Source organism: Caretta caretta, chromosome 2 (assembly GCF_965140235.1).
Source record: "Caretta caretta isolate rCarCar2 chromosome 2, rCarCar1.hap1, whole genome shotgun sequence".
Taxonomy (NCBI): Eukaryota; Metazoa; Chordata; order Testudines; family Cheloniidae; genus Caretta; species Caretta caretta.
Genome location: NC_134207.1, coordinates 251305449 through 251328637, shown reverse-complemented (window position 1 = coordinate 251328637; position 23189 = coordinate 251305449). Strand labels below are relative to the sequence as shown.

Genomic DNA, 23189 nt, shown 5'->3' with positions numbered 1-23189 from the left:
GCTTGGGAGGATTACATTTTTACTGGTAAACGTTGGTAAACATAAATTTCACCATACACACTACAAATACAAAGAAAAAGCATTTCTATAAATAATAACAGAAATGTACACAGATTTATTAGGGTTTGATTTAAGAATATTTATTTTGTATATTTTGATGTAATGTGGACAATTTGTGTTTTAACTGTTATAAAACTAACTTTTTGAATCTTAACATCTATTATCATTAAATACTTGTTGTCTGACTCCCTTCAATCTCTTGCAACTGTGAAAATTTAAAATAAATAAAAATTGAAAAAAAAAATGTGTATACATTTGATTTCAGCAAAGACTGTCAAAGTAAAACTATGAAGTAATTTAGCTCCTGAGAAACACCATGGAAATTATTTTAATATATATCCAAAGTGTGACTTTTCCTGGGTCATTTCATTTAAATGCCTGCATCAAAACATTATGAAAACATACAACATAGTAAAAATACTTTGCTGTTATGATACTGAAATATTTGTATTAAACTTACCCAGTGTTCTTGACATCACTGGCAAAGCAGAGCTGAGCACTAAGATTGACACACAGTTTCCAATTATCTGTTTTGAACAAAACACCCCCATCAAAATAGGTTTTTTGCTGAAAGAAATAGGGCAGCTGAGCTCTGACAAAAAACAGTTTCTAAAAGCTACATCCTGTGAATTAGACTTGAAAATATAAGATTTTAGATTATGTAAAGTTAATTTGTTCTTGCTTCTGCTAGACATCTCCAGTAAGTGTCATTCACAAAATTTTTACTTCCAACGACAATAGACAACGTCAGATATTTATTAAAACCAGCAGAGAAGCAAATAAGCAAACATGTAATGCTACATTTTAATCTTTAAACATGCTCACCAAAGGCTTTCATCAAAAATGGTGACTGCATCATTTAAAGCAACTATTATTCATGTAAAAATTTAGGCCCCAATCCTGCAAATACTTTATGTGCTTACTGTTATGCACATGAATCATTCCATTGACTTTGTGATGACTTGTGTCTAAAGTTAAGCATGTTTTAACTGCTTGCAGGATTAGAGCCTAATTATAAAAAGGATAGAAAACAAAATTCAGAGTAACAGCCGTGTTAGTCTGTATTCGCAAAAAGAAAAGGAGTACTTGTGACACCTTAGAGACTAACCAATTTATCTGAGCATAAGCTTTCGTGAGCTACAGCTCACTTCATCGGATGCATACCAAATAAACTGGTTAGTCTCTAAGATGCCACAAGTACTCCTTTTCTTTTTTAGAAGACAAAATGTTTCCTTTCCGCTGAGTTTTGTTGGTAAATTGAAACAAACAGTACAAAGAAACAATCTAACAGCACAGCAATATTAGATTTGTGTGCAGTTTTACTGAAACTGAACTTATGTTTCTGTTTCCTGAAAACAGTTTGTTCAGCTCTGGTTCTATAACAATTAACAAGTAAATAAAATATCTGTTAAAGATACAAAAGTTCCTACCTTGCTATTTACTTATATTTTTGTTTTTTATCTAAACTATTCTTAATATACTATAAATGAAAACTGAGCAGACATTATGAACATTTCAACACACACACTTATTTATTAGAGATGTTCTTATGCCTTCACATATTTTCCCACTTCCAAGAATTCTTGGCAAGATTAAAGCAATACGCTATATTTGAGAAGAAATTTCTTATACACTGAATATTTAATTAAATCCAAACCCTGCCTCCTGCTTATTGATCCCCTTCCCCTTGTCAGCTTGTGGGAATATTTTGTCAGAAACCTATGCATGTGTCTCAGCATTAGGTAACAGCATTTGTTATTCTGAAACCAATGCCAAACTGTGGAAAGTCAAACTAGATTCAGACTGCAAAATGTTGCTGAATAGAACTCCTCAGTCTTACTTTAATTACTCAAATTTGAATTACTTTGTATTACTTGTAGCAACCAAGTTCTTCAGATTTCAAACAAGCTCCCTGAAGTACAGTTAGCACAATCAAAGTTACTCATTAGCAATACGTTTCCTTTTGGGGGGGGGGGAGAGTCCTTTCACTAGCTTTTCTATAGCTAGTTAACAAGCTCTGCTATTCCAAGCTTTTTACAAATGAATGGATGCCATCCAAACTAAACAGAGCACATCCTTTTTCCCACTCATTCAGCATTTTGAAAATCTTCCAGTTTGTGTTTACGCAGCTTACAAACAAATACTGATCACTGCAAATGAGCCATTCAGGGCAATTACTAACGAAAAGAGCCAGTTTGTCTTGGGTGGAAAAAAAAAAAAAAAGTAAGAAAGAAAAAGGGGGTTAGGGGACATCACTACCTCAGACTTTACCTTACCTTTGTCATAGTTGTGTCATCCTTCCTGGGAGTGAAATTTCCAAAAAAGCGAAGGCTATAGAAGCCGACGACAGAGGATACCATAAGATAGCTGTGAGAATCAAGGAAAAAAGAACCTCCAAGGAATGCAAATTTCACTCAAGTTCTCAGCAGTCTCCTAAAAGTCTTAAGAACCAAAGAAAAAACAAAAACACTTCGAGTGCTTGAGAAGGACTGACCTGTCCCTTTCTTCTTTCTAGGCAAATGTCTTAGTAAATTACCAATGTCCCAGAAAACTAGACAGAATACTTGTTAACAGACAGAATTCTTACTTAAAGAAAGGATACAAAATCAAAATGATTTCAAGTGCTGCTCCCACAAAACCAAAAGTGGATAGGGAGGCATTTCCTATTCCAGGCTCCTACAAGGAGAAAAATACTTTGCATATTTTAATGAGATACAAGTATTAAGTGTTCAAAAAGTTAACTTTTGTCCCTACCAAAACTATAAACTCCTTAGATGAAAGGTGCTATTATAGATGAAAAGTATCACTGTAAAATAAAATATTTTACTGGTACAACTCTAAATTCAGGGTCATCTCAATTTATTTAGGCTCATATGCTTTGGGATTACATTAGCTAGAATTCAAATTTAAGTACACCATTTTAATAAGATGGGAAAACAATTAGATTTCCAGCATTATGATTTACATATGTAACACATCTATACCCCATATTATATTTTATGGATATCCCCACTCCCTAAAGCCAGGCTCTTTTTACTGTATGTAATGTTAACAACAGAACATCAGCTTCTACTAAATGACTTTATATAGCTGCGCAACTACAAGACCTGACTGTATGCATACAGGAAAAAAAAGCATTAACCACCAGCAAAAAAACAAAAACAAAAAAAAGTCACAATTAATGCTAACAATGAGCTCTCTGTTATTTTCTTGAGATAAAAGTATTTTTAAAAATGTAAAATGTGTGTTTCATGTGCAAAAAAGATATGAAAACAGAAGGAAAATGGGCAGGGTTGTTGTACAGGTTTTTAATAAATTATTTTCCTATTAAAATCTATTACTATTGTACCATTTAAAAATACAAAACACCAAAAAAAAAGATACGAGCCTCAGGTTTCTGATGACACTCCATTTACCCGTGTTTTTCTTCCCTATTAGTGGGCTTGATTCTGCTAAGAGGTCAATGAGATTACTCATTTTAATAAGGTTATACATGTGTTTAAGTGTTTGGAGGACTGAACCCAGAGTATTCATCTCACGTGTGAAATACAGAGTTATTAAAGCCATCAACATGCAGTCTCTCACTAGAATTTTTAGAAGAAAGTCTTCTGAACATATCCCTGAAGTTTTCAAAATAATAAAGGAAAGGAAGTTTACTTTACCCCTGATCCCTTTGGCATTGCAGTCTCATCAATCAACAGGCAAAGAATGTTGCAGGCAACTAAGAGGACTGAGATGGACTATAAAGAAGAAGTAGAGACATTCTGTCAATTCTGAAGGTTCACATTTAAACAATGTTTAAGGTTACGTAATCTGGTGAAGATAAAACATGGATATATTTGTGAAGAAAATTTGAGGAGGGAAACAAACAGATTTCATATGGTTTAACATATACATTACTAAAAATTATTAAAATTAGCCTCCAGGTAACTGAGAAGCCTCTACATACTGGAAAAAGATAGTGAAATTCTTACTGTCTCAATGAGCAGCAGTATCATAACAGCTGGATACACTAAATTCCTCTCCCACGCAGAAGCTTTTTTCCGCCGCTCTTTTCATAGGGGAAAAAGGAAACTTAGTACCATAATCTGAGTAGTCTTAAAATTGTCATTTTTATAGATTCATGTTCTAATTGTAGGTAACCTTCTAAAACAACTGTAGCCAAAAGGGGTAGGTACCAATCAGTTGACAGAATATTTACATCAGAGCATAACACAGAGCAGTACAGAACCAGGATGTCAAAACCATCAAGAAGCCCCATTAAAGGAAGCCGATGGAGCTCCTGTAGGTCACGTTTTATTTTGATCTATGTCTAATGCTTACAGTTACACATCAACGTAAGCTGTCAAATTGTACTGGTGTTTCTCTAGTATGGTTTGCAAATTTTTATGTTGTACTGCACACCTCGTCACATACTTGAAACTTACATTATTCCCTCACGCCCTTTTGGATAGGTCTATGCTCCAGCAGGGTTCTGTAAGGGTAGTGTTACAGTAAATGCCAGGATATTACAAGGAGCATAAGCTGTGTATGTAGATCTTCATAGGACCCAAAAAGAAAAAGGTATTACAGTAAGGCCCTACTTGAATCGCGGGATGATCTTCAAATAATTGCAGCTGACAAAACATGGAAAATCGCAGAAAAGTAATAATGGACCTTTATTAACAGCGGTATTTTGGAAAAGCCAGAGTAGACCTACTTGTTTATATCGTTCCAGCAAATTTTTCTTAAACACTCCAATATTATGTTATGCCTGCTAATTTATTTGATAACCAGACATTTTGCTGTAACAATATTACATTCATTTAGAAAAAAAAAAGTGGCCGGTACAATATAAAATTCAGAAGATTTAAAGTCTTAAACTGCTGTGGAAATCGAGTCCAGTCACCTAGCCTTTTACGTTTTACAGGGATTGAATGTTAGTGCAGCACTAATCACATATTCAAAATGTATGCAAAATTGTGGACTGTGCAAATCAGCTAATTAAAATCAAAGTTGCAGTGGAAGCCTAATATTGCGGGCTCAGCTATTTCCACAGTATAGCGAATGAAGTAGGGCCTCATATTACAGTCATTTATACTGAATGGTCCTCCTACTCTTGCCGTTTTAGGTTAGTCAGCATATAGACCTATGATTAATTTAAAAATTAGATACGGGACATGACCATTTAGTCTAAAAATTAACATTTACTTACCACTCAGGTATCTAGGATACTGCAGTATTTCCCTACACTTAAAATAGTAATAACTGCATTCTTGGATGCTATACGGTAAATTGGAAAATGTCAATTTTAAGAAGCAAACATTGCATATGAAAGGGTGACACCCCTGACAAGTAAAGAAATGAAACAGCAGCAGTATGTTTTAAAAATGAAGAGTTTTATTATTTTTGTAAAAAGTCTCAGTTAAATCACTTGTTTTTAAAAAATCGAGGGGAAAGTCGTGTCTCACTTGTCCCAAATGATCAAAAGCATGCAAATGATATATTAGATGCTATGGTGTTTGAACTGCGTCTCTGTTTTAGGAGTGATATTTTAATATATCTTTCTACAGAAATATAAAAAGCAAAACCAAGAATTCCCATTGTCCATTTTCCAATTTATTTTGTTAAACATCTTTGCTAATGAAGTGCCATGATGATGTGCTGTCTTTTCTATCTGTAGAAACTCAAAGGAGTATACTTACAAACAGAGGCTTAGGATCACAACTGATTTCAGTCAACTGCAAATAATTTTGGTGTGCACACATTAACAAATTTAATCTAATACCCTAAAGAAGGCTTCTTATTAAACTGCCAACTACAGGAAGCTATACAAAATAAACTCTATATTACCTAATTTTGTTTTCATGCTCTTCATATTTTCAAGTTCCTGTCTCAGCTCCACTGTATTGTACTCCATAGTAGAAGACACACCTGTTCAAAGGCAAAGACATGAGAATTTTATTTTTTCAGACTACTAATATTCCCACAAGAGAAACTATTAAAACATTGTTTATATTTCATTTATAAGCAGTCATCTTACAATAGCAATACTCATCCTTTGGTTCTAGAATTGCAAGTGGCTCTTTGGGAGATTGAAAATAGTTTCCATAAAACATAGGTTTGATTGGAAGTCCTCTTGTTTTGTTGAGCAAGAGGTGTCTTCCACACCAGAGGCACCACAGAGCAATCTGCTGGGAACCCTTCCTATATCCCTAAGCAGCCATAGAGGGAATGAGAGAGAAAAGTAGATGGTGTTTAATGTGTTGCAGAAAGCCAAAAATTATGGTACACTGGCCTGATGGATGGCAAGACTGCATCGTGCTGTTGTCTCAATACGGTGTGACATACCATTATTCAAACACTGCAATACAATCTCTGGTGGCCCTTCAATATATTCAGTGACTCTCTACAACTACGTTTGAAGATGAAATGGATCTCTGCCTGTAAGACTGACCATAGTTATTTTAAAGAGTAACCATTTCAAAAGGAGAGAACGATCTCCTTGTCTTTGTGTTCAAGGAACATGGGCAACAGAGAACAACAATAATGATTTTATGAACCATCAGCAAACAGCAGCTTCACATACAGCCTCTTACAAAACTGAACTGTGCCTTCAGTGGAGTTCCTTATATTTGCATAAGGAAGACATTAAGTATCATGCTAGTCTTTTCTTTGCAACGCCTTTTTATCCTCAATATTTTTAACCAAATGTGTTAAAAGTTAAAAAAACAACAAGAAGGTACTAACAAGTCCTGTTGTGACCATTTATAGTTGATTCCCTTCTAAAATATTCTGTATAAAAAGAAATAGTTTATATAATTTTAGCCATCTGCCTTCCTTTGCTCAAGTTCATGCTCACTTGTTGGCTCTGTGTGTTTGACAGCATAACTGGGGCCTTATGTTAGAGCTATTTATGCAGGATATCATGACTTGTCTATGTCTATGGATTGTTTCTTGTATTTGTATTCCTTGATCGCTTTTTATGAAAAGTTTCAGAGTAACAGCCATGTTAGTCTGTATTCGCAAAAAGAAAAGGAGTACTTGTGGCACCTTAGCGACTAACCAATTTATTTGAGCATAAGCTCAAATAAATTGGTTAGTCTCTACGGTACCACAAGTACTCCTTTTCTTTTTATGAAAAGTAGCCCTTCCAAAAAAAAAAAAAAGTGGTAGTTCTGTCATTCATCTCTCTCTGTTTTAATACTGTACTTGTCACCACGGTATTTCAACCTTTATACCTTGAACATTAAATTAGCAATTAGAGCAAGTTTGGATATTTCAATTCCCGTAAGTCAAAAACACACTGAAATCATTCTATCCTTGATGGCGAACTGAAACAAGGACAGTCTGGAGAAATCAGGAGATACGGTTCCTTGTGTGTCTAAGGGCTGGTGGGGAGCGGGCGGGGAGTAAGCTACCACTAGACTCATTCCCCCCATCCACTATGTGGCTCATCCCATGATACTGTCCCTTCTGGAAGGTGGAGTAGGAAGCAGACCATTATACTCCCAAAGACCTCTATGCACAAAAACCTGGTTACACATGACACACCATATATATGGCTTTTGCTATAGTAAGTATCTTGTCTACTCCATCCAGAATTTGGTATGTCTTTATGAGTCACTCCTCATTCCTTTTGAAAAGGAGAATGTTTCCTATCTAACACTACTAAAGAGTCCCAATAGAAATCATGATTCTCTGTGTGGTATCCTACAGAAACAAAGGCGTGACTCAAGCTGCTTAAAGTGACACTGGACTGAAGTTGTGGTGGCACAGGTGGTCTGCATTGAGTACTTTGCTGAAGCACCCTTAACGGCAATCAGAACTATACACAACTTTCCAAACAGAAAAGGAGGACTTGTGGCACCTGAGAGACGAACAAATTTATTTGAGCATAAGCTTTCGTGAGCTACAGCTCACTTCTTCGGATGCATTCAGTGGAAAATACAGAGGAGAGATTTATATACATAGAGAACATGAAACAATGGGTGTTACCATACACACTGTAACCAGAGTGATCACTTAAGATGAGCTATTACCAGCAGGAGAGCGGGGGGCGGCGGGGGGGAAACCTTTTGTAGTGATAATCAAGGTGGGCCATTTCCAGCAGTTGACAAGAAAGTCTGAGGAACAGTGGGGAGTGGGAGGGGAGGGGAGGGGATAAACATGGGGAAATAGTTTTACTTTGTGTAATGACCCATCCACTTCCAGTCTCTGTTCAAGCTTAAGTTAATTGTATCCAGTTTGCAAATTAATTCCAATTCAGCAGTCTCTCGTTGGAGTCTGTTTTTGAAGTTTTTTTGTTGAAGTATTGCCACTTTTAGGTCTTCTCCATGGATCCAGATGATGAACTAGTGATGGCTAATGGCGTTCTGTTATTTTCTTTGTTGGGCCTGTCCTGTAGCTATGGGTACCCACATGGCCCCACAGTGTGGCAACATTTTTATGGCTGACTTAGAACAACGCTTCCTCAGCTCTCGTCCCCTAATGCCCCTACTCTACTTGCGCTACACTGATGACATCTTCATCATCTGGACCCATGGAAAAGAAGCCCTTGAGGAATTCCACCATGATTTCAACAATTTCCATCCCACCATCAACCTCAGCCTGGACCAGTCCACACAAGAGATCCACTTCCTGGACACGACAGTGCTAATAAGCGATGGTCACATAAACACCACCCTATACCGGAAACCTACTGACCGCTATTCCTACCTACATGCCTCCAGCTTTCACCCTGACCACACCACATGATCCATTGTCTACAGCCAAGCTCTACAATACAACCGCATTTGCTCCAACCCCTCAGACAGAGACAAACATCTGCAAGATCTCTATCAAGCGTTCTTACAACTATAATACCCACCTGCGGAAGTGAAGAAACAGATTGACAGAGCCAGAAGAGTTCCCAGAAGTCACCTACTACAGGACAGGCCCAACAAAGAAAATAACAGAACGCCACTAGCCGTCACCTTCAGCCCCCAACTAAAACCTCTCCAACACATCTTCAAGGATCTACAACCTATCCTGAAGGATGACCCATCACTCTCACAGATCTTGGGAGACAGGCCAGTCCTTGCTTACAGACAGCCCCCAACCTGAAGCAAATACCTACAAGCAACTATACCCTGCACAACAGAACCACTAACCCAGGAACCTATCCTTGCAACAAAGCCTGTTGCCAACTGTGTCTACATATCTATTTAGGGGACACCATCATAGGGCCTGATCACATCAGCCACAATATCAGAGGCTCGTTCACCTGCACATCTACCAATGTGATATATGCCATCATGTGCCAGCAATGCCCCTCTGCCATGTACGTTGGTCAAACTGAACAATCTCTAGTAAAAGACTAAATGGACACAAATCAGACGTCAAGAATTATAACATTCAAAAACCAGTTGGAGAACACTTCAATCTCTCTGGTCACTCGATTACAGACCTAAAAGTGGCAATACTTCAACAAAAAAACTTCAAAAACAGACTCCAACGAGAGACTGCTGAATTGGAATTAATTTGCAAACTGGATACAATTAACTTAGGCTTGAATAGAGACTGGGAGTGGATGGGTCATTACACAAAGTAAAACTATTTCCCCATGTTTATTTCCCCCTCTCCACTGTTCCTCAGACTTTCTTGTCAACTGCTGGAAATGGCCCACCTTGATTATCACTACAAAAGGTTTCCCCCCCACCGCCCCCCGCTCTCCTGCTGGTAATAGCTCATCTTAAGTGATCACTCTGGTTACAGTGTGTATGGTAACACCCATTGTTTCATGTTCTCTATGTATAAAAATCTCCCCACTGTATTTTCCACTGAATGCATCCGATGAAGTGAGCTGTAGCTCATGAAAGCCTATGCTCAAATAAATTTGTTAGTCTCTAAGGTGCCACAAGTACTCCTTTTCTTTTTGCGAATACAGACTAACACGGCTGCTGCTCTGAAACATTCCAAATGCAACCTCACTAGTTTTATACATACTATTCAGGTTCTTATACCATGAGCACTGTGGTATCTCATGCCTTGTGAGGACACAATTTCAAAACACACTGACATTTTTTATTACAGAATATTGATATGGCTTAATTTCAATATGGTTAAACATTTATCCAAATATGTGTTTCAACCAGTAACTTTCTGCTGGAACAAGTTTATCTTCTGTTTTAAATTAACATGCTTAAGTTTTGTATCTACTGCTAGATACAAATTTAAAAACCTTTTCTTCCTTAGCAAGAAGCCCAATTCTATCCTTGCATATGCATAAACTCCCACTGACATGACAGAGTTACACGAGTGTATCTGGAAGTCACACTGAACCCATAAAAAGCCTAGTGATAGGGGCTGAACAATAAATAAGACCTGTAAAAGGTATTTAGTACAAATCTGTCTTCTCTTTATTCTAGATTTCCTGAATTATGTGGATCATAAGAATCTAATTTCTCATGTTTCCAATCCACTTTCTAAAAATAAATCTAAGTTTTTAAATTTATAATGGCCTTTAGTTTCATAAGGTTTTATTTTGCTGTATGCTCTTGAAGTGGAGAGATAGCAGGGGGAGAGATAGCTCAGTGGTTTGAGAATTGGCCTGCTAAACCCAGGGTTGTGAGTTCAATCCTTGAGGGAGCTATTTAGGGATCTGGGGCAAAAATTGGGGATTGGTCCTGCTTTGAGCAGGGGATTGGACTAGATGACCTCCTGAGGTCCCTTCCAACCTTGATATTCTAGGATTCTAAGTGTTAGTTTGAGAGGTCTAAAACGTTGTCTAATTCTCTTGTAAGGTACCAGACTTACAGAATAACTTCTATTCAGTTAACAAGTACTTTTAGTGTGAAATCCTGGCTCCAATGAAGTCAACAGCAAAATTCTGACTTTAAGGCTGAAATTCAGGCCCCATTAATTTTTTGTACAAAAGTTAAAATTACCACTTGATACTTTTCTTTCATTGCAATGTACTTGGAGATCATTGGGAACAACCTCTATTCAAAAGCTATGTATTTTTATTTTTTTAATACAGAATTTTAAGGCTCAAACACAACTTCCAGTGACATCAAAGGGAGTCTTTCCAACGTCCATGGTAGCTGCATTACACCCTTAATATTTACCCTGATAGAAAATAGGAGTCGTTCATGTGACACAGCTCTTGTAATTTTTCCTTAAAAGTGATGGCAAGTAACTGGTTATTCTACAGAAGAATCATATTTTACAAAGGAGACAGTAAGGCAAAGTTTTAGATCAGTCAAAATACCATTTGATGAGGATGCAGCTAAATACTTAAAGCTCTACAACATATTAATTTATTTCAAACATGCACAAAGTTCAATGTCAGCATTGTCTAGCCAATAAATCAAATTTGTAGACAAAACTTGTTTGGACTAGTTATGAAAAATTAGAAGGGATTCTCCAAGAAAACCACAAAGCAGCTCATTTAAGGTCAATTTAACAGTATTATTCTGTTTTTCTTCCAGCCCCAACGTAAGATTTCAGTACCTCAAAGGAAACTGTAAGAGTATCTATTTGCATTCCCCCTAGGTGATTGGCAGTTCAACACCAATTAGTTCAAAATTACACTGTTACTAGCGTGGAATAAAAACACCACCTTTCATCTTTCTTACATAGGTAAGGATCCTTCAGAGCCAATAACTTTGATCACGTAAGTATTTTTGATCCTGCTCCACCCGTCTCTTTGGATTCAGGAAAACTAACAGCTAAAGGCAACTTTTTTTTTCCTCTTAATATAAAAAAAAAAGTCCCAGCTTTATTCTTTTTCTGTACAAGTGATGTGGGTATTGAAACATTATATGCTGGAAACAGAAACACTTTCCCAGTATCTCTTCAACAACTAAAAATGTTAAGGTAGATATCAGAATTGTCAAACTTTTTTTTCCCTATGACTTCTGGCTGTTCATTAATGAGACATATAAGTTTACTTGTAAGAAGGTATAAAGGAATTAATATTCATAATTAAAATTGTGTAATACTACAATTAGATATTTTTAAAATATGGAAGGATTTATGGAAAATTTAGTCTACTGCAACTTAGTCGCAAACACTTCAATTTGTAACACTTATGGAGTATATTTTTCAGAACACTTTTTATTGCTTCACTGATTAACTAACTAGGATGCTTACTTAGATTAAATCCATTAATTGGGAAAGTAGGCTTAATATTACCACTAGTAAGGCTGTTGAAGAGCTGCTGTGTCATAGTTACTGCAAGTCTACATTATAATGCATTATCTCAGGTATTTGTTACTGCAACAAAAGCAAATTCACTTAGGCAGTCTCAGTGGTATATCTGAAAATCACAAATTTTGATCTCCAATGTCCAAGAGTCAAATTTTACAATGCTACAATTAGCATAGCAGCTTACCATATACACCACTTTTATAAAAGAAAAAATCATGTGGTAAAGGTGAGTTACTAAACAAAACACATTTTTTGAAACAGACCTAGAAGAATTTCCCTGCAATCTTGTCTTGGAACCAAAAGTGCACATGCTTTAAGGAATTATAATTAGTATAACTGAAGTTGTTTAAAAATGAAAATAATTCTTTTTGTTCAAAAACTAAGAATATTTTGTTTAAATTCATTGCTGTGATTTTAAGATCCAATTCCCCAACACTAAAAACCTTGTAAAAAAAACTTTTAAAAATAGAGTTTCTTTTCTACTATTTGTAAGTATTAAGATACCTTTGTAAGGCAAAAACAAAGCTTCCACAATCTCTAGCACTTGCCACACAAATGAGGTTTCTATCTAAATTGTACTTTAAATGAAGTATGGCAAAAAAATTAAGAATGAAAAATTGCTTGCTTTATATAAAAATCTCTCCACCCAAACCCTATTTCCGTGCTCACACTTGAGCTACTGGCTCAGCGAAATTCATCCATTTTCACTGGTACTTCCATCATCGTATTCTTTCTACTACATTAATTTAATATTTCATAAGTATATTTAGTGCAATTAATTTCCCCACAATCTGAAAGATAATTGGTGTACAATATGTCACTTTTGATCCTACTTATACACAGTAAAAACTCAGTGTTACTGGATTATAATATTACCACTTGTACAGTGGTGGGAAATCCTCATTCCATTCAATTAATGAAGTTTTTGCTCACTGACCACTTTACTTGTGGCTATAAGGTGGTTTTTCTTATCTCTACTGAAAGGACATTACTACTTCTTGACTTTTCCCCAAAATATCAATACAAGCTCCTATAAATATAATTTTCCTTACAACCCTTATCAGTTATAATGCAGTTTTTACTGTGACTTTTTATTATATCACTGAGCTGTCTTTTTTGAAGACTGTGTATGTGTTATCTGATTGGCACCAAAAATATGCTTGGCACCGGACACTATGCAAAAATAAAGACAGTACCTATTCTAAAAAGCTTACAGTCCAAAGCACACAATGATGGAAATGATTTAGGAGTGGTTTGTTTTTAAATTATAAACTTCTTCTGGGCCTCACAAATAACCTCTAATCGGCACCTGAATTAAGTTGTATTAATTTTCCCTTACTTTTTATTATATGCTGTGAATGTTTCTATAATATTTAGATTATACTTGGAGAGTAAGCAACTACAAACAGGGACTAGACCTGCTTCTGTACCTGTATAACATCTACCATGAATTGGACACTGCTGGGAACAGATAATACGAACAAATAATCATTTATAATATAGTTGCACAGCCTTGTGAGCAGGAGAAAACCAACATCCAAAATATCATTTTTAGCCTTCCTATTATATTCTCTTGGTGAATAGTTGATGTTATTCTAAGCAAACTGTAATGAATACTTGAACAACTAAAAGGCCATTTCTCCATAAAGTTTCTGTACATACCATAAACATTTTCATGACAACATGAAATATTCAGCAACAAATATTTTACAGTTACTAGCGAACATCAAACACCAAGAACAATTATAATTACCCCATCATAGCTTCAAAGAGATTCACGGAACACACCTTTGTGTGTTATGGGTCTAAAAAGCTCATCTATGCAGCAGCTGCTGTAAACACTATAGTACAGCAGTATACTCTAAACCTGCCTGAAATGCCTATGCAGGCATATGGGTACTGCAATGTGATCAGAAGGCCAGTAATCTCAGCTATTTTGGACCAGGATGGGGAGTGAATTCCTAAATTCCATAAAAGGAAAAGAGTTCAGAAACAGAGTATCCCCATAATTCAATCTATGAATTGCCCTTTGGAACTGACGGCATGTCCACACTACCCTCCTTCTGTCGGTGGTGTGCTTCCTCATCAGCTGTGCTTCCGATGACTTAAGAGGGGCAGTGGGGGCGGGGGGAAAGAGATTGGGCTTTCAGCTCCCTGCTGGGAGCCTGGCTGTCCCCAGGCTTTCGGCTCCTGCTCCCTGCTCGGAGCCCAGCAGCTGCCCCCCAGCCCTCGGGTCCCCACTCAGGAACCCCGGCTGGATGGGCAGCCTCCCAGGCTGTTGGCTCCCCACTGGGAGCCCGGCTGCACCCAGCAGTGAACACTATGCCCAGAAACTGGGTGGCTTCCAGGTTCCCAGTGGGGAGCAGAGAGCCGAAAGCCCAGGGAGAGGTGAGGAGGGGAGGAAGGGAGTCCTGCCCCTGGCGGGGAGATCCTGCGGGGCGTGGGTAGTTGGGAGTCTCAGTACAACCAGGCTCCCAGTGAGGGAAAGGGAGCCCATAGTCTGGACAGCACCCAGGCTCCCTGCAGGAAGCCAGGACTCCGAGGGGCAGCAGGACTCCCCCAGGGGAGCAGGGAGCCCAGCTGGCCTGAGTAGCCTGACTCAGAGCATGGAGCCTGGGCAGCAACCTGGCTGGGAGCTGGCGCCGGGCTTTCTTGTCAATTTCACTTGACGAAAATGGCAGCCAACAGCCAATACAAGAAACCCGCAGTGTCTACATGGACACTACATCACCCTAACTACACCAACATAAGCCCTATGCCTGTCATGGGGGTAGAGTTATTATGTCGGTGTAGTAGGGCGTTTACTTCGATGGGAGCCAGGTTGTACTGACAATACTACCCACAATACTTTTATTCCAAGCATTTAAATATGCATATTATTAAACATTAAAATAGCAGTTATCTAGTCCAAATTGGCTTGTACCTTTATTATAGTCCTGTTCACTTATGCTAAGTATTCCGTATCACCTTGCATTAGCTGAAGTAAACTTTGGTTTAAGTAGATAGGAAAACTGTCAACATAATGATATACAATTGTTTCCTCATAGCAAGAGGAAAGGTGTTACCCTCACAAATCTATCCATCCTGGCACAGGCCTAGAAGGTATCTTCATGCCTCTTAGTATGTGGAATGTATGAGTTTTCGAACAAAAGATAAAGGGTACACCTTGGTACCAGAAACAAACAAGGTAAAAAGTTGATTAATTGAATCCAGTTTCAGGTGAGGTATATAGTACCTTTTACTGGTAAACATGTGTAAGCAGGGTCCAAATGAGCTCTCCCTGATATCTAGTGATGAACTGAGGAAGGGGACTTCAGGAGCCAACCTTGTTTGCATGGGCACACCCACCGTGCTGAGGGGCTCAGCATGATGGGGCTGTTTTCCCAAATGATCACTTTTGGCTGGTGTTGGATCAAAAGTCACTTTGCTGTTGGGGCAGAGGTACTAAAGTGTTGTTATTCTTGTTGTGTGAATCAAGGGAAGCTGAACTATGCTTAGCATACCCTGATTGAGGGACTAACCCTCAACTAAATTGCACGTGGTAGGCAGGGGATATGGGTGCCAAAGCCCAATGGAGTTGACAGAGGGTGCGGACAGGTACTTGTACCTGATGGTGTGGGCCTCACCTAAAGGTCCTAGACACCATTTGATCATTTCTCTCTCCACTGTGTAACAACAGAGAGGATTAAGACTCAACTGAGAGTCTTGTTGCACACCAATAGAACTGAAATCATGGATAAGCTGCCTAAGCATTAGATCTGCTTTGGGACAGTGTCTCTGATGCAAGAAACTGCCCAGTCTGCACTAGCAATGAGGTTTTCCCATTAACAGCTGAAATCACAGAGTTGAAATCACTGAGAGCTGTGTTAAGTGTCAAGACGTTCCAGAACAGCAGAGAGTGGGAGATGAGCTCACACAGATGCACCTCTGAACTCTGGGTCGTCCCGGACCAAGGACAACAACTGGGAGTGCAGTGTGGTGGAGGGAGAAAGGGGCATTTTTTAGTTGCTGGACTTAATAACCTGAGTCAAAGGGACATTGCCCAACCTACTCTCGGGTGGGTCTTTTGTTTATGGCTTTATGTTTATGAATCCTGCTTGTGGCGTTTTCCCAAATTAATGCCAGGTTACTTCCCTCCTTTTATTAGAAATTCCTATTTTACACTCGGACTCTGTGCTTGAAAAAGGGGAAGTGTTGCCTCGGAGACACCCAAAGGGTGGTGTGTAATTCTCCCAGGTTAATGAGTGGGGGATCGAGTCGGTTTTGTGTTGTACCATTGAAAAGGAACCCCTAGATACTGAACCCAGCCCTTGTTGCTGCCGACTACAACTGGCAGAAGGGTTGCACGAGTAAGGTATAAAAAGAGGACTAAGAACATAACTTTGGGGAGCACATCTTCTGCGTAAGGTGAATGCAATATCGCTACACAGGACTGCTCTTTAGAAACTGGTATCCTATAGAACCTTTTCTTGTACCATACTAATAAACCAGACAGAAACTGATTATTTGGTCTCGAGCATACTGTATAACGAACCAAAGTGTGGTCAACCAATTCATTATACAATTTATCAACACCTTGGAGAAGACGGTAGCACTGCATGTCCCAAACAGAAAACAACAAGGGGACAAGGGAATGTAGAGTGAAGACTGAAGGTAAGAATGCAGGGAAATAGGGCAAGAGAAATGTCAGTGAGGGCAGAAGACTGAAGGGAAATGGAGGAAAAATCCAGTAGAGCAGAGTTTGCGGGAAGGCGTTGACAGGAAGTTGGCAGGAGAGGAAGATAATAAAGCCTCCCATGAGTGATTAGAGTGAGACACCAGCAGGCCGGGTGCAGAACCTACGTATAAGGGCTTTTTTCCACTCTGAAAATGGTCACACAAGTTGGGGATGTATCACAGGGTTAAAAACAGATCAATTAAAAAGGTAAACCTTCAAAAAATTTTAAAAAATCATGATTTTTAATAGACTCAACTTTTTTTGAAATCTTAGTGTTTGCAACATTATACAGATGCACTTCACCAATAACTGTTTATGAAGAGCTTTGAGATCACATGAAAGACACAGCAGAGGACCAAAGTTACACTAAAAAGCATGAACTACTTAAAACTTTCTGAACCTACTGTAATGGATTACTTTAAAATTCTCTGTTGGGAGACTCTGGATTGTGGAAAGCTGCTCTGATATGTAAAATTTAAGCTAATAATTCATTAAAAAATAAATCAAGGATCACCAAGTGAGCACTCATCTCCTAAGCTGACAAAATGCAGAAATCCTTCCTCTTTACAGTACCCAGTATCTTATTAGTAACTGGATTCCTCTCCAAATTAGACTAAGGATTTACTTATAGCGTTTTAGAAATATGTTTGATTGTAGTGGCAAAACAATTGACTTGTTGCCAATTAGTCTGAGCCTTCACATCACAGACAGACTTCCTGAACATGATCAGAAAACCACCAATAACAGATATTATAAAATAAAACAGGGAGGATCCTCATGGTTCTGTGCAAGTAAGGGCATGGAATAGTTTAGATGAGTGAAAGCCTACAGCTTCCAGGACAAGGTAAGAGATCCTACTTATTTTATGGTGAAATGAATGCTCAAGACCAGGAAGTGCTGTTTTTCTTTGGTTTAAATATTATATTACACAACACATGTACCGTTTAGTCTCCTCTGGATTGCTTCTTCCTCTAAGGTGATGATGTATATCTGTTCATCCAGGTCTTCAAGGATCTGAAATTAGAAATGCAAATGCTAATTGATAAACACATTCATTTAAATGGATATCTTGCTTGCCAGAATTTATGAGTCTACTTTTTGGATTAAAACTACTTTTGAAGAAAATATAAACATTACTGGTACAAGAAGGCTGCATAAAATATTATCACATTGTCTATGATTAAAGATACTCAGAACTCTAATTATAATCACATGGTTAACTTTCCCATAAAACTTTCCTTTTGGTCTAAAACCTTGATTAGTCTCAGTCCAAAGGAATTGGAAGGGGGAAGGGGGGTTAAGAGGAGTTTAAGCTAAATTCAGTCATTTAAGTTACACCAAAAATATTTTTTTAATCATTTTGTGCACAAAAAAATCAAAAATGGCTGACAACTTATCAAACTTCACATTTGACTAGACTACAAAAAGGAAGAATTGCAGAGTTTGTAAAAACAATTACTGTAAAGTTTACATGACAAAACAGTATTCACAGAGTCCGACATTTCAAATGGCAAAATTGCCAATGAAGTTGTGAAAAAGCATGTAATTTTAGTGACGTTGTTAGGTTTTGTGTATCTACAGAGCACTTGAGCTTAAAAAACTTAATAGGTGTGGAAATGCTTTATGCTCTCCAATGTCACAAGTAGGGTTTTACCAGTCATTTTATTCCCAAAAATACTGGGCAATGAAATGGAAAAAAATTAATGCTCTCACACAGTCATCTCCATGCCTTCTTTCATGCAGCACTCATGTATAGAATAAGCTTCCCTGAATTCACACATAAGGCCATTACCACATCCACATATAAGTCCCTCTTACAAATTCATTTCTGCCATACTGCCTACAGTGAACCAAGTTCCCTAGTACATAAGTTCTCTGTTGTTTTTCCCCTCCCAAACCTCTCTCATTTGATCTTCGACTGTGAGCACCTCAAACCAGGGACCAGCCTTTTTAAGTGTTTGGAAAGTATCTAACACACAGTTGGCATTACCGCAAATAAAAAATATCAATACTGTAGTGTTTAATTCAACCATAGTGTATACAATATATTAAGCTAGTCAGTTAAGTTGGAAAAAACAAATACCACCAGAGAAAATTTTTATGAAGAGCACAGATATGATGCTATGAAACCAAGATGTTCTATTTCTTACCTATTCAATATTTCTATACTAAATTATGAAAACTTAGTGGAATTAGACAGCAAAGTTACTATCCACGTATATATGACTGCATAAATTCAGTGATTCTAGAATAAGTAATTACATATGATTTACAGAATTGGGCATTATAAATTAAAATAGACATTTAAAAACAAAAACATGAAAAATATTCTACAATCAATCCCAATAGGAGCAACTCAGGCCCTGATTCTACAAAGACTTATGTAAATGCTTAATTTTAAGCATATTAGTAGTCACTTGATTACTAAAGTTAAGCACATGTATAAATCTTTGCTAGACTGGGGCCACATTGTGTAAAACATAGGGCATTGGTTTTAAAGTGCAGATACCAGAAAGTTTTGCAATCCAGTAGCACAATCAATTATCATTGTTTAATATGTGAAAGCAATGTATTTTGCAAAAAGAAATTTGTCTGAATATGGCTATGGTACTGTACCTTCTATTTTAAAATATTGTCAAAAGTGTAGAAATACATTGTACTTACTGTTGGCTTCACCAGCAACTGACCCATCACTGTAAACATTCGTGAAAGCCCCACTGGCGTGCATACTGTGGAGGAAAAGATATAAATAACCTTGATTAGAAAATGCACAGCAATTATATCTACATTATGAACATATTCTTACTTATAACTGAATATTCTTCTTTTTCAGCTACATTTTGGTTAGACCTCTGTACTCCACCATCACACTAGAAATATCAGGTTTCACGGAATATTGAACAATCCCCTGGGCCTGGTTCTGAGATTATAAACTGGTGATCCAAAACTTTTTACCAGCATGGAGTAGAATGTAATCAAAGATCCCTTCATTTGTTTAAGCTGGCTACTCTTTACATATCTGCTGCCATATACTTTGAATAAATGGTTAACTGCGGCTTTACACAAATACATAAATGTAGTTTTGCTTCCTATCTTATTAAGCTGATAATAGCTTCAGTAAATTTCTTACAAATTTTTAAAACCACCTCTCATTTAATACACTACTAATGAAGACATTACCACCAAAAAGCATTTTAAAACAAGTTAGGTGGTTCTCAAGAATGGCGTTTTCACACATTTTGGTAGGTATCTCCATTTGCTGCCAGTTGTAACAAATCTCCAGTACTGAAAGGTCATGAAGAACACCTTTGCCTTCAAACAGCGTATGTATGTGGGAGATGGTGGAGGTGATGATTTGGAAAGTGGGAGAGGCGAAGACCTAAATGACGTTCATTATTAGAAAAGGCATTCTTGTTTAACAAGGAGTATCAGAAGAATGAAATGGGTTGTTCCTTTCCTTTTACACTCTATTTTTATTAAACAGTATTTCAGTACAAACCTTAAGAGTTATGTAAAAAATTTCAGACTTGGTGCCTAAAATCAGACAGCTAAATCCAAAGTTCTTCAGGTCTGATAAAGTGACAATTGCTGGCCCTGTCCTTTGTAGTGAGCCAATTACAGAATTCCCACAATGGCTGTACACTTTTTATCTAGAATTCAGACAAAACTCATGACAGTCAAAAGGAGAAGGACACTCTCCCTTTCTTAGTAACTGCAGAGAAACATGGTTCAAATTATAAGGTAACTGTGGGCTCTCACTGGGATCTGTAGCTTTACATCACCATTCCTCCCCAAAGGGGGAGAGAGTCAAACTCTAAGTGGCCCTGGCCGATCAGAGGTAGTGACTGGATGTACAATAGTCAAATGATCCACCAGTAAGACTGGCCAGAACCCAGGTCACCATGGCCAGTGGGTCAGGGATTTTCCTTTCTGGGTACATAAGGAGACATTTCAGGCACAAAGGAGGAGAACTGCTTAATGCCTATTACATGAGATTGAGTTCTGGATCAATTCCTGTCCCTGACTTGTTGTGCAATGCTGGTTTTTTCCCCCACACTTTGTACAAATGTGGATACCTTGTAAGCAGCATGAGGATTAGTTCATTTCATTTGCAAATTGCTTTGAGGTTCTGAGGTCCTAAGATGAAAGATGTTAATTCTATTTGTTTACATATTTCAAGAACCAAAAGTTTGAGGTATAAGTTTTAAAGAGAAAAACCTGCATGGGAACACAAATTGAGAAAAAATCTAAGTGAAAAAAGCACTTGGGAAAGTGTCATAATACCTCTAATTCACTCTTTTTTCATCCTCAAGTTATATGCAGTAAAGTAATCCTGAACCTCCTATGACCTAAAAATATTACTTTTCTTCTACAATAGTCCGAAAAATACTTACAGAGAAGTAATAAACATCCCATCAGCGATATACAGGAATATAAATAAGGGAGGTAGAATTCCCAAAGATCTGTAAAGGAAATTTTCAAGAGTGACAGCCTATTAAATATATGCTGTTTATGTTCTATTTGAATCTATTTACTAGTAGTTAGCAAACACTAAGAAAATTTACTTTTGAGTCTGACTGGCTTAAACTTAGATCTTTCCTTAAGTTAGAACAATTTAAGGAAATGACTTTTTCAGGATTGCACAATACGATTTTAAAAAGTAAATCAAGAATTAAGCAGTTTATAAAATTGTGGACAACAATCTCCTTGACACTTTAGGAAGAAAAGCCAAGTATCTTAAAAGCTACTTGAAGAACCTACTTCTAACATTAGGTATGTAGACACTCTGAACAAGAAAGCTGAATTTCCTCAGTTTGCCATAAGAATCATGTAAAAACACTAGCTGAATGCAAAAATCAAGTACTGATTGGGAATGGGTTACATTTGTTCAAAGTAAAATAAATTAATGCAGTATGGGGATTTACTATAAATGAATTTTAATTGAAAACATCAACTTCTATGCTGTACACAGCTAAACTTATTTTTAAAAATATTCCATACCGTACAAAGACTCCATACTGGTAGCATCATTGTCAATGAGAGCTGACGCCACCCACACTATTCCAAAGATAAGCAGCCCAAGAAGAATAAGCATAACAAGTGTTTCCAAAATACGTGCTCTGATCCCCTAGGAAAAATAAAACATTTTCAATATATTTAAATATTCTGAACATAAGGCAAATTAAATAAGAATTATTATATAATTTCACACACATACATACATATACATTGTAAGAGCACATGCAAGATATTTTTACACACAATGGAAAAAGCATATATAAGTGCTTATGCCTTCATACTGCCTAGGCTAGCTTTTTTCCCTTAGAGAATTGTTTAAAATTATTTAAGCTTTACAGTTCTCATTAATCCCATCCTAGAAAGAATTTTTTATACCTTATGATTTTGCTAGGACAGTTTTAAAAGATGGATTACTTTTCTAATACTTTCAGCCAACAAAGTGGATTGGCAAATTTTTATCTATGATTCCAATCAAAGGAATGGAAAGCCAATTATGACAAATAGCCAAATAGCCCAGCCAACATTAAACCCTGCACAGGTACAATGCACCAATCTACCTAAAATAGTCTTCAACTGTAATTGCTTCTGCATCATTCCTCACAGTCTACAGAGCCCTCAAGTGTACAGTTAGAGTACTACTCACTCTCTATCTAGCCACATATCGTTGCTGCAGTTACATCAGACTTCTAATGTACCCAACATTGGGTGGAACACACTTCATCTTGAATAAACATGCACCACACAAGCATATAAAAAGATTTCTATGATACATACACGCACAAAGTGTAAAAGGCTGTATTAATGCATTGTTAAGTTCGCAAATTTAAACAGAATATACAAGAGAATACAATGAGCAGTCTACTCAATAATAAATGTTAGTATTACTGTGAGAACCTAAAATTTTTCTTCACACATCCCTAACATAATGTAAGTAGCCCTGCGATTACATTAACAGCTTTTATATTTAATTTTCTTGGGTTTCCTGAAGAAACCTTCTCCTTTGAGGATTTTCAATACAGGTCCCCCAGACTACCCTGTGGTCAGGGCCTGTCTGAGGATTCTGCCTTCTGTTGTGTGCACATGTGCACCCCAAGTGTGTGAACCTGTACTGAAAAATCTACTCTAAGAACTCTAGTTACCAGTGAAAAAGAAACAGCTACTCGCCTTCTGTAACCATTGTTTGAGATGTGTTGCATATATATATCCATTACACCATAAGTGT

General features: G+C 37.3%; 1 protein-coding gene across 2 annotated transcripts in view; it reads right to left on the bottom strand.

Moving 5' to 3' along the window:
- Positions 1 to 23189, bottom strand: part of LMBR1 (limb development membrane protein 1) — a 151030-nt gene that overhangs the window by 14021 nt on the left and 113820 nt on the right. For both annotated transcript variants that reach the window (XM_048837603.2, XM_048837605.2), the window contains 10 exons: positions 21950 to 22076; positions 21343 to 21411; positions 19613 to 19677; positions 17890 to 17962; positions 5893 to 5973; positions 4035 to 4111; positions 3723 to 3800; positions 2663 to 2736; positions 2337 to 2427; positions 521 to 587 (listed from right to left, as the gene is read on the bottom strand). In XM_048837603.2, coding sequence (XP_048693560.1) covers positions 521 to 587; positions 2337 to 2427; positions 2663 to 2736; positions 3723 to 3800; positions 4035 to 4111; positions 5893 to 5973; positions 17890 to 17962; positions 19613 to 19677; positions 21343 to 21411; positions 21950 to 22076 — 802 coding nt within the window. The remainder of the gene's footprint in view (positions 1 to 520; positions 588 to 2336; positions 2428 to 2662; positions 2737 to 3722; positions 3801 to 4034; positions 4112 to 5892; positions 5974 to 17889; positions 17963 to 19612; positions 19678 to 21342; positions 21412 to 21949; positions 22077 to 23189) is intronic.